This window comes from Bos grunniens, chromosome 29 (genome assembly GCF_055505025.1).
Source record: "Bos grunniens cultivar Pamir isolate PY7600 chromosome 29, Bosgru_T2T1.0, whole genome shotgun sequence".
Classification (NCBI taxonomy): domain Eukaryota; kingdom Metazoa; phylum Chordata; class Mammalia; order Artiodactyla; family Bovidae; genus Bos; species Bos grunniens.
Genome location: NC_141193.1, coordinates 10,210,544 through 10,228,256, shown reverse-complemented (window position 1 = coordinate 10,228,256; position 17,713 = coordinate 10,210,544). Strand labels below are relative to the sequence as shown.

General features: G+C 50.4%; 1 protein-coding gene and 1 long non-coding RNA gene across 3 annotated transcripts; one reads left to right on the top strand and one right to left on the bottom strand.

Annotated features, from left to right (window-relative positions):
* Positions 1-6,024: 6,024 nt before the first annotated feature.
* Positions 6,025-10,242, top strand: LOC147342041 (uncharacterized). Its single transcript, XR_015157500.1, has 2 exons — positions 6,025-6,109; positions 7,804-10,242. It is a non-coding gene; the product is annotated as an uncharacterized LOC147342041 (long non-coding RNA).
* Positions 7,991-17,583, bottom strand: EEF1G (eukaryotic translation elongation factor 1 gamma). 2 transcript variants are annotated; one of them, XM_086383493.1, is made up of 10 exons: positions 17,248-17,583; positions 16,303-16,461; positions 15,561-15,624; positions 15,262-15,404; positions 14,608-14,751; positions 11,967-12,096; positions 11,347-11,560; positions 8,663-8,835; positions 8,451-8,575; positions 7,991-8,228 (listed from the first exon to the last, which is right to left on the bottom strand). In XM_086383493.1, the coding sequence occupies exons 4-10, from the start codon at positions 15,277-15,279 to the stop codon at positions 8,070-8,072; spliced, it is 963 nt and encodes a 320-aa protein (XP_086239619.1). In that variant the 5' UTR covers positions 15,280-15,404; positions 15,561-15,624; positions 16,303-16,461; positions 17,248-17,583; the 3' UTR covers positions 7,991-8,069. The 2 variants fall into 2 exon arrangements, with proteins under 2 accessions (XP_086239619.1, XP_086239618.1); XM_086383492.1 differs by having other exon boundaries at positions 17,550-17,583.
* Positions 17,584-17,713: the final 130 nt, after the last annotated feature.

The window sequence follows — 17,713 nt, the reverse complement described above, 5'->3', positions numbered from 1 at the left end:
AAACCAACAGCTAATTATTTCCGATATCAATTTTTAAATTTTATTTCATATTAAATAACATGTATTCAGTTTTTTAAATATAGACCAAGAATACAGATAAAGTGGCCCGTGACCCTACAAATCTGATTAATCCTTGTTGCTGTTTCGGAGATAAAATCAATACCTCTATAGGGTGAAGGATGTCAGCACAGAAAAGCAGAACAGTAAAAAGTAGATGATTCCCTCCACCCCCAAGTTAGTCCCTCTCCCCCAAAATAACCACAGTTAACAGTTTATCACAGGAGTATTAACTTTACGAAATGAATCATTTGGTTCCTTGAAAGTGTGAGGGTTTCCAATGCATGTTAAAATGGGAGCTGATCGACAGGTTTTTCAGAAAGATAGCTACGATATGACATATGCCACAAAGATAGGGGTCTGCACAAAGGGCCATGGGAATTTGGAGGGAGGGGCTGAAACAGGAAAGGAAGACTGTGGGAGGGTGTGAATATTGCGCCTTCAACTCAGCTGGGACTCCCTCAACCCCCCAGGAGTGAAAGAGCAGAGGCTGGTGTCCTGGGCTCAGAGCCAACTTATCAGCTCCATTGTTTGTTCTGGCCACCCTCTTGGTCAACAGAGAAGAAGGCAGGAGAGGCCGGTCTGGGGAGCAGCTGCAGAGCAGGGATTACTGTCCAGGTACTTGGTTCAGGGGCACGAGTGTCAGGATACCTGGTGGGAGGTGGTCCTGGGGAGTGGCTCCTCCCTGCTTCTAGGCTAGGAGGATACAGAAGGGGTAAACTAGACTCTGCCCCTAAAAAGCCATGACCCTATTTGCCACACCAAAGCTGGCAGGGAAAGGGAATATTTTCAACAGTCTTCAATGGTGCAACTGGAGACGCAACACTTTGAGAGATTTCTGCCACCCCTTCTCCTTCTGCCTACTGCTGTAGCCCCCGCCTTTCACCCCTCCTCCCCAAGAGCTACCTTCATGGTGATCTTGTCTGACACTGCTGTAGGCACCTCGTGTGTCAGCCCATTTAATCCTCACACGCAGGAAGGAAATGGTCTGGGAGAGGGGCAGTGATTTACCTAAAATCACATAACCTTCAGAAGCCGGACTCAAAGCTCCCATCCACATCTAAGCTCCAGGAGGGCAGGCATTGTTTGTTTCCTGCTGCGTATTCTGTGTCTACAGCAGTGGCTGGCACCTAGCAATCAAGCCAGAACACTTTGCTAAAAAAGTGAATGAATGAATGAATGAATAAACTGCAGATATAACTGGCCCCAAAGCCCTTGTTCATCTTGTTTTTTTAAATAATTTTTTTGGCCATGCATGTAGGATCTTAGTTCCTTGACCAGGGATCGAACCTGCACTGCGCCCCTTGCATTGGAAGCTTGGAGTCTTAACCAGTGGCCCACCAGAGAACTCCCCCCAAAGTTCCTGTTCTTTATACAACAGCATCCTGTACCCCACGAGGTTCCCCTCACTCTCAGCCCCCACGTGTAGTTCTCTCATGCAGCTTTGCACAAACATTTACTGTGTCCAGCACTGGGCCAGGGGTAGGTGATGGTGGTGGTGGTGGTACAGGTAACGGAGTCCTTGACAAGATGGAATCCCTGCCCCCAGGTGCTTAGTCCAGAAGGATCTAGCCTCTGATGCTAAGCTACCTTGTACTGTGAGTCCCATGCTTTGGAAAAACTGGATGTCATTTTTTTCTTCCAGATCTTTTACACCCATATCTTACTCCCCCCACAAAGACACACTATTTTTTAGTTAAAAGGAGTTCCCTCCGTCTGAACATTGTTTCAGATTTCCCCATCAAAGTAAGAGCTACCCAGTGATCTGAGAGGACTTCAGCCTTCCCGCTGGTCCTCCACTGCCCTTCAGAAGTGTCCCACACCACACAGTCCTCCAGACCCACTGGAAAAGCAAGGTCAGCTCTAGGACTCGTCATCACTGGGATACCCCGGCTTCACCAAAAGTGCCACTCCCTCCCCGGGGGTTCCCTGATTTGTAGGTAGTATGTGTGTGATGAACCCTGGGCTCCTGTGTTGCCAGGCAACGTGCCTCTGTTTTGTTCTTATTATGCCTGTTTCCATAGCAACCACAAAGGGGCGCTCTGTGGGCAGGCCCTGTGCCAGGGGATTCCCCTTCCCTTCCCTTCTCCCCACAGTCCCCTTCTCTGAAATCAGTGCATGATGAGGAAGAAAAGATGGGATTGCTCTACGAGTCATCATGGCTTTTAAACTCTGATCCCAGGAAGGAAGTGAAAGGTGCAATCTGTTCTCAATCTCTTTGAAAGCAGACTTTTCGTCCAGTCGAGGGCCCTTTGGCATGTCAGCCTTAGGAGCACAGAAATTACTGTCACCCCTTTTTTGAGTCACAGGGCATTTCCCAGACCCCCCTCTCCACCCTATACAACACACCAGCTCAGACATGAGCATCCCTGCCAAGCACCAGGCCCTTCTCCATTCACTTTCAATTCTTTGAAAAATATATATTTATTTGGCTGCACCAGATCTTAGTTTTGGCATGTGAGATCTAGTTCCCTGATCAGGGGTCGAAGCCGGGCCCCCTGCATTGGGAGATCAGAGTCTTAGCCACTGGATCACCAGGGAAGTCTCTCACTTTTGATTCCTAATCTATCATCTTCCCCAATGGAGCAGCAAGTTTATTGGGTGATCCTGGGATCCAAACATTATTTTCTAAGCAATTCTCAAACTCCAAACTCAAACTCAACATAGGAAGCCAAGTCAACCCATCCTCCTCCAGCTCAATTCAAATCCTAGCCTGTATTTAAAGCTCAGGCTTCAAATAAGGAGTTCCTGCATTGCTCAGATCAGACAGCTGGGATACCGGAAACCCTCCCATTACACTCAGTCCTAATTGAGATCTTCAGGCCCAAGCAGAACCCAAGTTAAAGCTGATTAGAGAACAAGAGACAAGACCCAGGGCCCTGAGTAGAGAGACTGGGAGGTAAGAAGGCAAAGAAATGCTATCCGGGCAAGTGAAGGGGGGCAAAAAGGGAGCAGGGAGAGTGGGGCGGGAGGATGAACAGTGACAACTGGATTCCTAGATGGCCCTGCGCTGTTGGGGCTAGGATGCTGGGGGAGCAAAAAGATAACAGGAAATGGGGACCCAGGATTAAGGGAAAGAAGTGGCAAAACAGGACTGAATGAGACTGTCAAGGGAGGGAGGGAGAGGAAAAAAAAAAGCCCAAAGCTGAGCTAGGGACTGGGCGGATGGACTTGTAAACAGGAGCCGAGGGAGGGAGCTGGAATGAACGAAGCAGCCAACGCCCCAGCCAGCTCCCCTCCCCAGCAGGGAGCGGGGAGCATGAGGGAGGCGCCGGGAGAGGGGAGCACCAGTCTCCTCTCCCCTTTTTTGGACTCTGCCTTTCTCCCACACTTTCCAGATTCCTCTGCTTTCCCCCCAGTTCCCCGGGGAAGGGGAGACCAGCCTGGGCTTCCCTCTCCGTCCTCTGCTCACACTTCCCAAGTCCAGTTTAAGGGGATCAGACTGAGCGGGGAAGGAAGGGCCTAGGCTGCCCAGAGCCTGAGTCACCACATAGTTGAGGTTCCTGTCACTCGAAGTCCCGCCTCTGCTACACCCTGTGCCCTCTGCCCGCCGCCCCAGGGACTTGGATCGCTAGGGCTGACCCTGGCCTAGGACCTGCTCCACTTCCACGAGCCTTACTCAGGTCGGGGCTGTCCTTCTCGGGCTGATACCACCCTCTTCCTGGCTTCCAAAACCTAGTGTGCTTTGTCCACCACTTTTGGGAGAAGCACCCTTCTGCTCTTTTTTGGGGAGCAAAAGTGACTCAGTTGAGCGGCTGCAAGAACTGTGGAAAGAGAAGCATGCACCCCTGATAAGTCACTTCCCTCTCTGGACTCCAGTTTCCTCTTAGGTGAAAGAAAGGGACTACGTGCTGTGGTCTCCCAGAGGTACATTCTGTAAGACTGAGTCAAAGAGATGGAGAGTTGCTATTGAACACAGTGGGATAAAAGGGGTGTGTTTGCTAACCCCTGTCCTAACAGTAGAAGTGGGCGGGGCACGGGCACAGACAAGGCCACCGTAGGGCAGCCAACACCCCAGGCAACTCGGTGACTCAGGTCCCCGCACAGAGGCCGACAGGCAGGAAGGCACCCCTCGGCTCCCCTGTGAGTCAGGGAAATGCAGATCTCCGTGGAGAATGACCAGCCAAGGTCCCGCTATAACCAACTCTCCCTTACAACTTAGAAAGCTTCCAATTCCAGTGTGGGCCCCCGCGTCCCTTTGATGAGTTCCCTAACCTCCCCGACCTGGCTCCCACTCCTCCTGCCTGGCCTTGGCAATCCTTCTGCCTTCCACTCCATAGCCCTCCCTACCCTCCAATGGCTCCCCTGACCTGCCATGTCCCCTCGCTTACCCCTTGGCTCTGCCCATCCTCACTATCCACCCCCATCCTGGCAGAGCCAGCCAGATGATTGCAAAAGGGCTGAGCCAGCGGGAGAGGCCCTCACATGACAGCTGTTCCTGCTGCGGAGGGGAGGGGGCAGCTGGAAGTAGAGGGAGGCACATTCCACAGGAGATCTGATCAGAAATAGCCCCAAACACTGAATGACCATCCAGCTCTGGCTCAGCGCAAAGCCTGCCCATTGTATAAAACAAAGTAAGGTCAACAGGCTGTCTTTGGAATCCCGAGGAAATTAGGAAAACAAAAAGGGGTGGTTACAGCAGGGGAGGGGGCTACAAGAATGAAAAAAATCCAGGAACGTCTAGAGATCCAGGGTCACGAAGGATACCTTTGCCATTGACCCAGCCCTAACTACCCAAGACATTCTCCCTCTTACAAGAGATTCAAGTGAATATAGGGTTACTCTCCAGCAACCGCCATCACCTACCACTCCACCCATCCCTCGGGTGCTGAGGTACTGGGACACCCCAGTCAGTCCACTGGAGTAAAACACAGCCTCCTCTGGGAGCCATGCCAGCCTGATTAGAGCAAACAGACAAGAGCAGGTGGCATAGTTTCTCTAACCTTTCTGGAGTGCCAATATTTTAGCTCCATAGCATTAGGCAAAGAATAAAGACAGTGGATGCCCCAGAATGACATTCTGACATACACAGAACCGATCAAATCACGTGGGGGAAGTGACAGTGTCCCAGAGGTACTGCTGATGGGTGAATCAGGGAAGCCACACTCACCCAGGAAAATCCATTTCATGTTTGGAGGGAAAGTTTGCATTCTGAGGACATGCCATGAAAGGTTGCCATGAAAACCACTGTATCAGTTTCAGAAATGACTGGGTGGAGTCTTCAAAGCACTTCATGCCTCTCTCTTCAACATTCTAGACCCTTCCCCCACCCTTCAAAAGGGGAACTGGCACACTTGGGGCATGTGGGCAGCTGGTGGGATGGGTCCGACCCAGTGTGAGCAGCAGCTGTCCAGCTCCCGCTCCAACCAGGACATGAGGAAAAGATAATCTAGGTCTTTCTTGGAAGAACTTAAAAGGCTTTTGACTTTTTAATAAGTGACTTAAGCAGAAGCACCAACAAAGCTAAAATAAATAGCTGCTTTGACCAGTATCTACTGGTTTATCTACAAGTTAAACCAAGACTCGGCCTCCCATTGACACTCTAGCCTCTGTAAAGATTTTATCTGCAGTCAAAGGCACCTCTTGAGCCCTGGCCCCCTCTCCAGTTTCTCACCCTCTCTTTCTGGAGGCGCTGAGAATCTGTCCAGTAAGCGGATGAAACAGCCTCCTCTTTCCCCCATCCCTTTTCTCCAAGACCCTGCCCTGTCCTCAGCTCTCGACCCACTCGCAGCGCCCTCATCCCTTTCCACCCCGCGACCCCAGCGCCTGTCGGCCTGAGCCGCACCCTGGGCGCGGGGTTTGCCAGCTCCTGCGCGAGCCTCCCCTGCACGTCACGAAAGTGACTCTGCCACGGGAAACCTCCCCACCGCGCAAGCTCTCACTGGCTGCTGGTGGCGAGCCGGGCCGGGCCGGGCCGGGCCGGGAGCGCCCACGCCCCGCGCTGGGAGGGGCGGAGAAAGGGGCGGGGCTGCAGCCAGCAGCGCGGAGGACGAGGGAGGCGGGCGCCCAGCTGGATCCTTTAGGGCGCGAGTCCCCAGCCTGCGGCGGTGAGGTGACTCAGGGCTCCCCGGGGCAGGGTGGGGACCGAACTAGCTACAGATGTATTCCCCCTTACCCCGCCCCACATCTGCCGCTAGAAACTCCTGCGGTTCATCTCTTTCGAGCCCACCCCTGCAGGGTAGAGGCCCTCCCATCTCACCCCGCCTCCCCCTGGGAGGCCAACAGCAAGCCTTCTAGAGGCCACAACCCCCTCCCTTCAGCCTCCCACCCCACCTCTGGCTTGCGGGTCCTGGCCCTCCCCCAAGCGCAGGCCTGGCCTCCGACAACCTGGCCGTACTTCCCGGCACCAAACCGCCCGAGTTAGAGGCGCTGGAGGCAGGACGTGTGGATGAGTCACTCTTCCTGCAGTCTCCGAAGGAGGCTGGGAGGCGGTCCAGGCCCCCCACGCCAGAACTCCGCTGTCCACGTGGGCTGCCAGGCCCGCCGCAGCTCGAGCTGCGGCCCACCCCGCGGAACCGCCGCGGCTTCCCCTGGGCCTCTCAGGCTAACCCTTCAAACCTACCTGCCCGGCTCGATTTCTCCTGCCTCAGTCTCCAAGGTCCTGGGAAGATTAAGGGTACCCAGGAAGGTGGGGAAGATTACACAAGACAAGGAGCAGGAGGTGTAGAGGGAAATGGAATCCGGGAGGGGTCTGACAGGTTCTGTGAGGCCCCAGCAACCAGCCTAGGGCACATCCTGGCCAGCACCTAGCACTCTTAGATCCTATCCTAGAGGAGCCCAGAATATTCAGAAGCAAGACAGGTAGGTAGCAGGTTTGGATCCAACTCAAGACAGAGCTACCAGGGAGCAAAGTCTGAGCAAGAATCAACCCATCCCCACCCAGCTGGATTCCAAATCACAACGTTCCCAATCATTTATTCACAGAACCCCAACTGCAGTCAAGGTCTTATAAAGCTACCAGCCCATACCCACCTGTACCAGGTACCCACCTGTACCAGGAGAGATCACTGTGTTCCCCTCTCTAGCCAAGAATCCCCTTCTTTGTGCCTGGACTAACAGGAATGGAAAAAATAACCAGTTACCTATAACCTGGAGACCAGACTCAAGACTTTCTGCATATGCCTCAAAATGTGAACCAAACCAGGTTTCCAACTTCACCTGAGCTGTTAAATTTACAGGGAGATCCATAAGGCTTTTTACAAGACAGAAAAGACCATCAGAGAAGGGCAAGTTATCTCTGAAAAGGGTGTAATAAAAATTAAGCTCAAAGGAAAAAAAAAAAACCAACCAGCACTGGTCTGAGCAGGGTTGTTAAATGGCATTTATGACTGCTCTACATTCCAGGAAGCAGCAGGGTGTGTTTATGCTACAGGATCCAGGGACACCCACTGGGTTCAAAATTCTGCCTCCACGACCTAAGACATGTGATCACAGGCAAGTTACTTAAATCTTGGAACCCCACTTCCTTGTGAGAAAGTAGGGATACCCCAGAGACGATCCGCTGCCAAGTTGGGCCCATAGGCCAGTTATCTGTTCCAAGGAGTCTGTGCCTCGTCTTGTTGGTCTGAAGTGTTAAAACTCTGATCCTTGGGAATGGCTGCTGGGAGTCATGTTAAGTGGCTGTGCGTGCTGCGCTCTCACCCCACCAGCAGGTACTCTCCCCCGTCACAGGGGAGGGTCTGGAATTAGGTAGTTACAAAGCCCCGTGTCACCACCTCCTAACTACATCCAATCTTTCCCAGCTAGGCTAGAAGATGGTCATCATGGAAGAAGCAACGCAGTAGAACAAAAACTGAGGAGCGGCCTCTCTGCTCTTCTGAAGACTTCTCTCCTGCGCAGGGAGGTCCTGCAGGCACAGACAGAACCCTGCTCCAACACATCTACTCCCCTCTGAAGAAGCCATCACCCACAAAGGAGGCAGCACAGGGAAGGGTTCAATGTTCAGTTTCCTTTAATGACCCCCATTCTCCCCGAAGGGCAGGTGCAGGCAGCTGGGCGATGGCAAGAGGTATTCACTTGAAGATCTTGCCCTGATTGAAGGCTTTGCCCACATGCTGGAAGGCCCCTTCCCAGCAAAAGTATTCTCGAACCAGCGTCTGGGTCTCCTCGCTGCCGGGATCCAGTTTCCGCCATGTGTATGACTCGTAGTCCACCTGCCAATCTGGACTCAGCTGGGGAGAAAAAGTCAGGTAAGAAGCATGTGGTCAGGTTATCAGACACTGTCCCATACCTGTTACTTCCAGCTCAGACACCCATCATCAGAGCCCGGGACGCCTGTGAACATGACTGCTCTTTCATGGACACATTCCTTGAACTCTCCAGGACGCCCTCTGACTCAGGAATATGAGTGCATTTCCCAAATCCTTGCCCCACCTTCCCTGCACCTTCCTCACCGGAAAAGCAAGCTCCTGGCCTCGAAAGACCCAGACCCCAGAAATGGAGCTGCTATTGTTGGTTCCAAAGAGAATGACACTGGCAAAGGCATTCTTCCTCAGTTTGTCCAATCGCTGGAACATTCCTAAAGGGGAATAAGAACATTCAGCCTTTGAAATCACATCGCCCACTACCGTGGCCTCCCTTCCTCCCCCCAGAGCCATCTTCTCACCAGTGATGAGGTTGCAACTCATGAAGGTCTGGGTGAGCTCTTCAGGGAAGCGATACTCAGAGTACCACAGGGACCAGCCATCCTTATCAAAGTGATCCCAAAAGTACGGCAGCGCCACGGAGAGCGTATCCTCGTTGGAGTACTTGCGCTTAAATTCATCCAACACAAAGGTACTGCACGGAGGGAATAAAGCAAGAAGTCAAGGTGGGGAAGGTCCTACTGAGGCAACAGATGTCGCCAGGCTGAAAGAAGCTAAGGGCGTTTCACTCCAACATACTGCTTTACAGGAAGTCACTGGACTGGCAGATGCATATCTCCTCAAGGGAGGAGAACTGAGGGGTAGGAGAGGGGGCCAGGGCAGCTAGGCCCAGGGTATGCAAGGCCCGGGGTGGGTGGGGCCCAGGAGGGCCCCAGGGCCATCTGCCCCAAGAAAGATGTGGGAGCTGCTGCCCCCTGGTGGAGGCTCACAGCGAGAACTCCTCTTTTTTCCTGTCTGGCCCCTCCCAGGGCTCCTCTCCATGAGTCACACTTGGTTCCTGACTCACCCAAATCGCTGCCCACACCCCCACCCCTATCACACAGGCCTCTTCGGGTTACACACACTATAATATGACAGCAATGTAAGAGATGAATGTTTTCAAAGGGCCGCCATGCCAAATCCTACAACCGCGTCCTTTAGTTACTCTGCCCAGAAACAAGTTCAGGTGCTAAAAACCCCCCAGGTGGTCTCTGAAGCAATCTAGCAAGGGGACAGACACCAAGGATGCCAGCGTCAGAACAGGAGGTGTCTCCCACCATGGTGAGCAGGGCTTCCATTCTGTCCTTTCCAATCATAAAAACAGATGCTGACTGAAGAAGATCACTTGTGATGCCTTAATATTTTAATGTATTTCCCACTGGTGGTGTTCCAAAGATGTAGCTCTGTGCCTTACACAATTTGTTCATTGCCTGGCTACTGAGAATGTCTTGCAAATGTTTTAATGGCTAAATGATTTTCAACTGCATGAACGTGACATAAATCTCTTAAACACCGTTATACTTAATGTTTAACTTGTTCAATTATTAGTATTAATAAGTCAACAAACTTCTAGAGTCAGAGACTGTTACCGTCCCTCCTTTTATAAACAAATACGGTTAAGTAGTGTGACTTGCTCACTGTTACAATGTAGCCAAGAACTGTCTTTTAACCAGAGGTCCTAGGGTCTTCCCAAATGCACATCAGAGACCTCATCTGAGGAGCTTTACTGCCTCAACCACCTCAGAAAGTGGAGCTGGGGAGTTTTCTTTCACTTCCTCCTGAACTTTATTATTCACGACCATGTGTCCATTTCTCCTCCTAAACTGAACACAGGCTCTAAACAGCTCCTGAAACAAGTTAGCTGAAAGGCCTTAAAATAACTGAAGTTAACTCTGGACTCATTTGAGTCTTATCTCTTTGAAGACACCCCCTTTAAGAATCCTGGGGTAAAGCATTTGGGCAGCTCAGGAGAGCACCATGGTAATGCCACCAACAGGTATGAACAGACATGCCAAAACAGTAACAAAGAATGCACAGTTCAATAAAGATTTATTAATGTTTACTGCCTGATTTATTTTCTGCCCAGTGTACAGACCCAAAATATGTGAATGTCTCCAGCTATCTGTTACAACAGCGTATACAGTTTGGGTTGGTTATCACATACCAAAAATGCTGCTCACTCCTGACCTGATCTTGTGCTAAACGGTTCAGAAACACATCTTTAAAGAGCAGCTGTGTCAGGAACCTCTTGTATGGAACCACTTCATGCTTGGGAGGAAGATATCTCAGCTACAGCCCAAGTTGGTCCCCAAATTGGAAAGCAGCGGTTTCTTACAGCAACTATCCAGTACCATGCTTGTCGCTTATAACCACACATACTTCTTATGCCCACCACCAGTGTGTGCTCCTTCATCCCATATACAAAGCACTACAAAATGGGGAGGTCAAACAATCCTGCATCCCAAAGGCCCAACTAGTGACAAGACAGATGGCTTTGGGAAAGGCAGAGTGAGTGGGCAAGAAAAACAGAAAAGAGAACTAAGTCATGTGACTACAGAAAAGACATTTCTCATATTGCTTGAAACTCGTTAATAAGGTGACTTACAGCAGTGGCTGAAGAAAGATATGATTCTAAAAATCTCCCCTCTACTGTACTCTTTCTTCCAAGAACCCTACACACTCATCCACCTCATCTGCCTCTTTCTCCTTGAGGGGTTTAACTCCCTTCGTCTGGGAAACAACCAGACAAGCACTATATAGCCATAGTCATCATTCTTTCTCTTAGTGAGCAATTCTGATACAGGCTGGTGCAGCAAAAAGACAATCAAAGGCTACTGATGCAGTGTCTGCTGCCTCAGCAAAGCCAGCCCAGCAGAGCCGATGCCAGGCGCTCTCTGCATCTTCACCCTTCTTGCACCCCTCGATGTACCAGTTCCCAGCCATCTCAAATCTCGACAAGTGCACCCAAGACCAAACAAGTCACGAGCAAGTCACCTCCACACTGAATTCTGGGCCCGTCTGCTTTCTTTGCTAGAAAGAAGTTCTGATATTCTCATATACCAGATGCACTAGAAACTTGCTTTTTGAAAATTCACCCATCTGTTGTTGATAAGCAACTCAATTTTGTATGGACAACCTAAAATCCCAAGCCCTCCAACATCCATACCTCTTGGGCAGATGGGCAAAGGGATCCTTGGCCTTCGGCTCGGCAGCCAGCGCCTGCTCACATTCATCCAGCTCCTCCTCAGGAGCGGGGGCAGCCGCCTTCTTCTCCTCTTTGCCCTCCTTCCGCTCCGCCTGGGGCTTCAGCTTCTCTTCTCGAGAACCTTTCTCCTTCCGTGGGGTGTCCTTTTTAGGCTGGCTCTCTGCAAACTTTTTAGCTGGTGCAAAAGAGAGGGAGAAAAGTCAGTGTCTGGCCTCTTTCCACATCCCTCCCAAACCAGGTACAAGCATAGTAAAGGGAGGAAAACTGCTAGGGGGCCAAGTAAGGGATCCAGATGCTACAGTGCCTGCCGCCAGTTCACTGTACATCCCTGACCAAGACTGCAACCCTCAGCAACTAATACATGCACACCAGGACTCTACGTGTTAACACAAAAGAGTGCCAGCATACGGGTATGTAAGAATTAACAATGTGTAAGAGTGTCACACAAGATTAGCTACTACACACGATGCCCTATGTTCTGTGTGTCCAATAACCCAAAACCCAGACAGGAAATCAAGGGGTTAAGACTGAGCAAACCAGTCCCCTGATCCTGCCCGTATGTCCCCGGACCTCAGACTTACCATCAAACTGGGCCATTTTCTCACAGAGTTTCACCTCTCCCAAGACAGCCCGGAACTGGGGCTGGTTAATGCAGGTGAGGAACCAGCGGTTGGTATTAGGGAAGGCCTGGCGGAAAGAAGGCTCCAGAACCTGTCAGGATGCGAGAATGGACATGAAGACAGTGGAAGGAAACATCCTGATGTGTCTGAGCCAGAGCCCCATGCTTCTGTCTACACTGAAGCTCCAGCTCCTTTTCAGCCCCCAGACACCAGCTTTCCCAGGAGGGCTATGCCCACCTTCCTTACTGGTCTCTCTCTAGCAGCCCTATCCAGTTTAACGGATGCTGGTCCCACCGTCCATTCACTATGCATGGACTTGGCAGGAATACTGAAATCATCCCTTACTCCTTTTACAAAGCCACTCCATACCTACAATTTCATGCGTCAGTAAAACTGAAAAGGCTGGGACCAACAGAGGGCTACCAACTCCCTCTGCCAAATAAATAACAAAAACTACCTACATGAACTGCGTGATACGTGAGAAATACACGTATCATCAACGTTCAGAAAGTAAATATTTGACAGCAAAAAAAAATGTTTTATTTCAGAACGACAGTCCTTAAACTCAGCTTCATGAAAAATTCATTTACCGTTGTTTCCATTTACCAAGATCAGAGGGAAAACAATGCAATCAGGGCCACGCCACCACCACCTCTGTAGGGCTGGTTCTCAAATCCTGCCCCACGACTCTCAAGCTACATGTCCTTGGCGGGCTACATTTCTCTCGCCCACACAACATACAAAGACTCACTAAGATGGTCCCCGTTAGGCCCTGGCACAGGCTCTGACAAGAGTAGGTGCTTGTTTCTTTGCAGTTATCACATTACTCTTCTGGACCAGCATCGGTTCAAGGACTGCTGGTTAGAACCAGCAATGTGCCATCTTCTTTAAACCAGTAACCTCAATGGTGATTATTACTACCTTAGTTTTACAGATTCCATGCGGAGAAAAAGACTAATGGAATTCACACACACAGCCCCCTCCAACACCCACCTCCCTCAACAGCCAATGAGTACTGAAGCCAAGAACTATTCCAAGTTCTGCCTCCAAAGATCCTAATGCTGAAGCCCCAACCCCAACTCTGTCTTCACAACTAAACACAAACAGGCTGCCCTAGAAACATGGGAACAAACTACACATAACAGCTGCCAAACGGAAATTACGGGCGACAGAAGAATACCGAACTTCTCAGGAGGGGAAGCAGTTGCGATGTAAGAAGATGGGGTTGGGGGTCCACGTTAAAAGAGAACCAGGCATGACTTTCTCGACATAACAGAAGTCATTTTTGGCCTAAGCCATTCTGTGACCTGAACCTGGCTATAATACTTGTCTTTGAACAGGTTATAGTAATGAATGATCTTAAGGGCTTCCCTGGTGGCTTAAATGGTAAAGAATTCGCCTGCAATGCAGGAGCCACACGAGACGAGGGTTCAATCCCTGGGTCGGGAAGATATCCTGGAGAAGGGAATGGCAACCCTCTCCAGTATTCTTGCCTGGAGAATCCCATGGACAAAGGAGCCTGGTGGGCTACAGTCCCTGGGGTCACAAAAGTCAGATACAACTTAGGGATTAAACCATCAACCATCAAAGGAACAAAAGATCACAGGAACAAAAAACTACAGAAAGAAAATTAACAACAGCAAAGATATTATATCAGTAGTGAAGACTCCCAATCTTGTTTCAGTGATAAGATTAGCCTAAAGCCCTCAACTACCGGATCAACTGGAACCAAAGGGGCAATGATGATGGCACTTTCTGACCCTCATGACTTCAACTAAGGTTCAAACCATTAGCCACCCAGGCCCCTTCATGAGAATGCGTGTGCGTGCATGCTCAGTCACATTTGAGTCTTATGACCCTATGGACTATAGCCCATCAGGTTCCTCTGTCCATGGGATTTCCCAGGCAAGAATATTGGGGGTTTCCATTTCCTTCACCTTAGCTTGAAACTTCCAATTTTGCTGTTAGGATAGATGCTTGGTGTTTTCCTTACCTGCTACAAGCAATAATAATAAATCCTTCTTTATCCTGATCTCTGGCCTGGTAGTTTTTTGGCTCAACGCCCCTCAAGAGGTAAGCCCGGTTTCCCAGTAACAGCGGTCCTCAATTAAGACTAGCTGATGGGGCTGCCCTGGTGGCTCAGTGGTAAAGAATCCACCTGCCAATGCAGGACACAAGAGTTCAAGCCCTGATCCACGAAGATCCCACATGCCACGGAACAACTATACCCTTGTGCTACAACTATTCTAGAGCCTGGAAGCTACAACTACTGAAGCCCACACCCTAGAGCCTGCGTGCCGCAACAAGAGAAGTCGCTGCTATGAGAGGCTTGCACACCATGACGCAGAGGATCCCCCACTCATCGCAGCTAGAGAAAAAGCCCAGGAGGCAATGAAGACCCAGTACAGCTATTAAAAAAAGATCCTGCATGCCCAGCTAACACGTAGCACAATTAGATAAATAAACAAATACTTAAAAAAAAGGACTAGCTGTTACCTCAGACCCTCTCACATCAGCAAAATACAGGCAACCTGGCAGACTTGTCACTTTGTTTCTAACCCTCACCTACCCACTCCCGACCCAGATTCTTTATAAATTTCACCTGTTTGTAAAGCCACAACAGGGTGCAGACAACTGTGATGTCAGCCAGCGTCACGCGTTCGCCCACCAGAAAAGTTCTCGTCTTCAAGTGAGCATCCAGCAGCCCCAGAATTCGCCTCACCTCCTCCTTTGCATTCTCTGTGGCCTATTGATTTAAAATGATCAGACTCAGCAGTGGGTAGCAAGCCCTGTCCCTGCCCTTCTCCCCCAATAACAGAACCAAAATAGCTATTCCACTGAGTCCTGGCTCGCTGCAAATGTATCACAAATGAAGCTCTCAATGTTAAATTTCTTCAGGGTGCAGTCTGGCTTCATTGCAAACTGTACTAATCATAGTCATACGTCTTTGAATTTTAGAAGTCACCTTAGAGGTCATCTGGTCTAACTATACTCCCTTACCATCTGATACAATCTTTTTACAGCAGAAATCTCTAGTCTGTCCACTCAGACCTCCCACCTCCACTGGGTCTGTTAGACAAAGAGTCCAGCTACCATCAACGGCCCAGCGCTCCCCAGCACTCCCAGCTTACATCCCAAAGATTAGGTTTTAACTATTTAGGTGTTCTTGGCATCGCCCTTCCTATTCCTTCCTCCCAGATGCTCAGGAAGCTGATGCCACCCCAGCCTGTGGTCTCCCCCAAGCTCCAAGGCTCACCTGCTTGTTGTGGTGCATGATGCCCAAGGTAGGGAACACCCAGGTGCTGGCCGGTGGCACTATGTCGCTATCAGCAAAGCTCACCCACTGCACCACCTGTGCTGCTGCCTCGGGAGTACTTCCCCGCAGCTCCTCGTTGCTCACTGCAGAGGCAGAACATGAAGGTCAGAACTCTGGGGTTATGCCAAGACCAGTCCAGGTGCCTGGAAATTCCTCTTTTTGTCCACTCCAGCTCCCCCACCCTCCCCCACGCCTCACCACCTCCAGATCCTCCCACTCCCACAGCCACTGCAGATTACCATAGTAGGCAATGGCATTGCTCTCGAACACACAGAATCCATCGTCACCCTCAAAGGCTGGAACCTGGTGACAAAATAGTCAAAAGTAAAATACACAGCAGTTTCTCACTAGTCAAGTCCAGGAGGCAACTGTTTTGAATAGAAGTTTTTATATAAGGCTAATATCCCTTGCTAACCGAACTCTTTAGTATCTAAAACTCAAGAACCAAAACTACATGACTAACTTGCTACCCCCTACAATGTGAACTCACATAAGAAACCCCCCAAATTTAGATATTATTAGATATTTGTACATAATTCCTCAATCAAATAAGCAAAAGGCAAGAAACCAAGTCCTCTACTGCTGTCTATATTATACAGAGCATTACCACGTACTACTCCACTGGACTTGACTTAGCATGGTTATTTATCTACCTCCGTAAGCCTCTTGGGGCAAGAATTTCACTCACAGCAGATATCTGACCTATTGACATTTGCACTGAAATCAGTCAAAATCCATTCAGTCTGCCTCGAAGCTTGTCTTTTACAGGAAATCACTGAAAAATTCTGTACTATTTTTTACTACAAATAAATCACCATTATCTCAAAATAAAAAGTTTTTTTTTTAAGTCTCTGAAGTGTAGGGAAAAAAAATAACATGAAAAGATCCCGTTTAAAGATGGAAGCCATTTTCAGAGTGATGCTTTCTCCGTTTTCCTTGGGTTCTCAGGACCAAAGGCCCCTCTTCCACTTCCCTACTCACCTTGCCAGCAGGAAATTTACGGAGAAATTCGGGGGTGCGGTTGGTTTGGCCAAAATGGAAGTGGGGTGGTGCGGAGAGCACGCGGACCTGAGCCCCGCTGTACTGAGCGGCAATGAGGGCCTTGAAGGCCCTCCAGTTTTCAGGATATGTGTACAGGGTCTGTGGGGAAAAGATGGGGAATAACACATTAATGACTAGAAGGGTCCCAGTCCTAAATGTTTCCAGGGAATGACTTCCCTGAGTAACCCCGATCCGTTTCACCTCACTCCCTCTGGTGAACCAAGTTAGTTCTTCCGTGGCTGCTGTCAAGTGTAACCAGAGTCCCCTGAAATACCGAGGACAGAACTACACACCGACTGCTAAATAAAGCTTGTTGACAGATTTGACCTTCTCTAAGGACGTCTCTAGAAGCATTCTCTTCCCCTCAAATATATTTCCAAGAAATACAGAACTTCTAAGTCCCTCAGACTCCATCTGCCGACAAATACACAGCCCTCCCTTCCCAGAGCCCTTGTTCATTCATTCATGGTTCCCGAGTGCCTCACTACTCTACTGCTGAGCCGCTCACCCTTCAGAAGTATTACCCTTGTTTCCAAGACACACACATCGACCAAGACATTTCGGAGCCCCCTCCAAATAGCCACGGGAACCGAATGGCATCTTAAATCAACTCGGTCTCCCTAAAAACCCTTTCATTTCTTGTCACGCATTCCATCTCTTCGGTCCTGTCCCGCAGTGAGTTCTCCGGGTTGCCTTCTCCTCTTCTATTAACCTGGCCAGAGAGGTCCAATTGGCCTGACTTCCCTGTCCGGAGACTCTTCTCGCTCCCAAACCTCCCCGCCGGACCACCCTTAACCGTGGCCAGCCGTACCTGCCCATAAAGACCCTCCTCTTCGCCCTGTCCCTCCTGTTGCCCCACAAAACGGTCGCAAAAGTTTTGCCAACCTGCCCGGATCCCACGTCTCGAGGCGGCAATGAACCCGAACTGCTTTATCAAGCTCCAGACTGCCAGAATCTGGCATCCGTTTTCTCCTTTACTCCAGACCCTTTCACCTCTTCGGCCTCCCAGAGCCCTAGCCTCAGTTCCCCTCTGGGGCCTGGAGGCCCTACTCTCGAACAGTACGATCTCTAAACCCCGGATCAGTTCCCGACTCAGCTGCAGAACCCCTCTGACGCCGGCTGAGCCCGCTCGGGCAGAGGATGGCGTCGGATAGGGTGACCTGGATCGCCGGAGCCGGCAAACTTACCCCAGCCGCCATGGTGATTCCGCAGAGAAAGGGGGTGGGGCTCTCCGCGCTGCCGCAAAGTAAGCCGTCAGGGAGAGAAGGGAGGAGGGAAGGGGAGAGCCGTGGAGAAACAGCAGCCGGAAAGCGAGGACGGCATAGAAGGCTTACGCACGACAGTTCGGTAT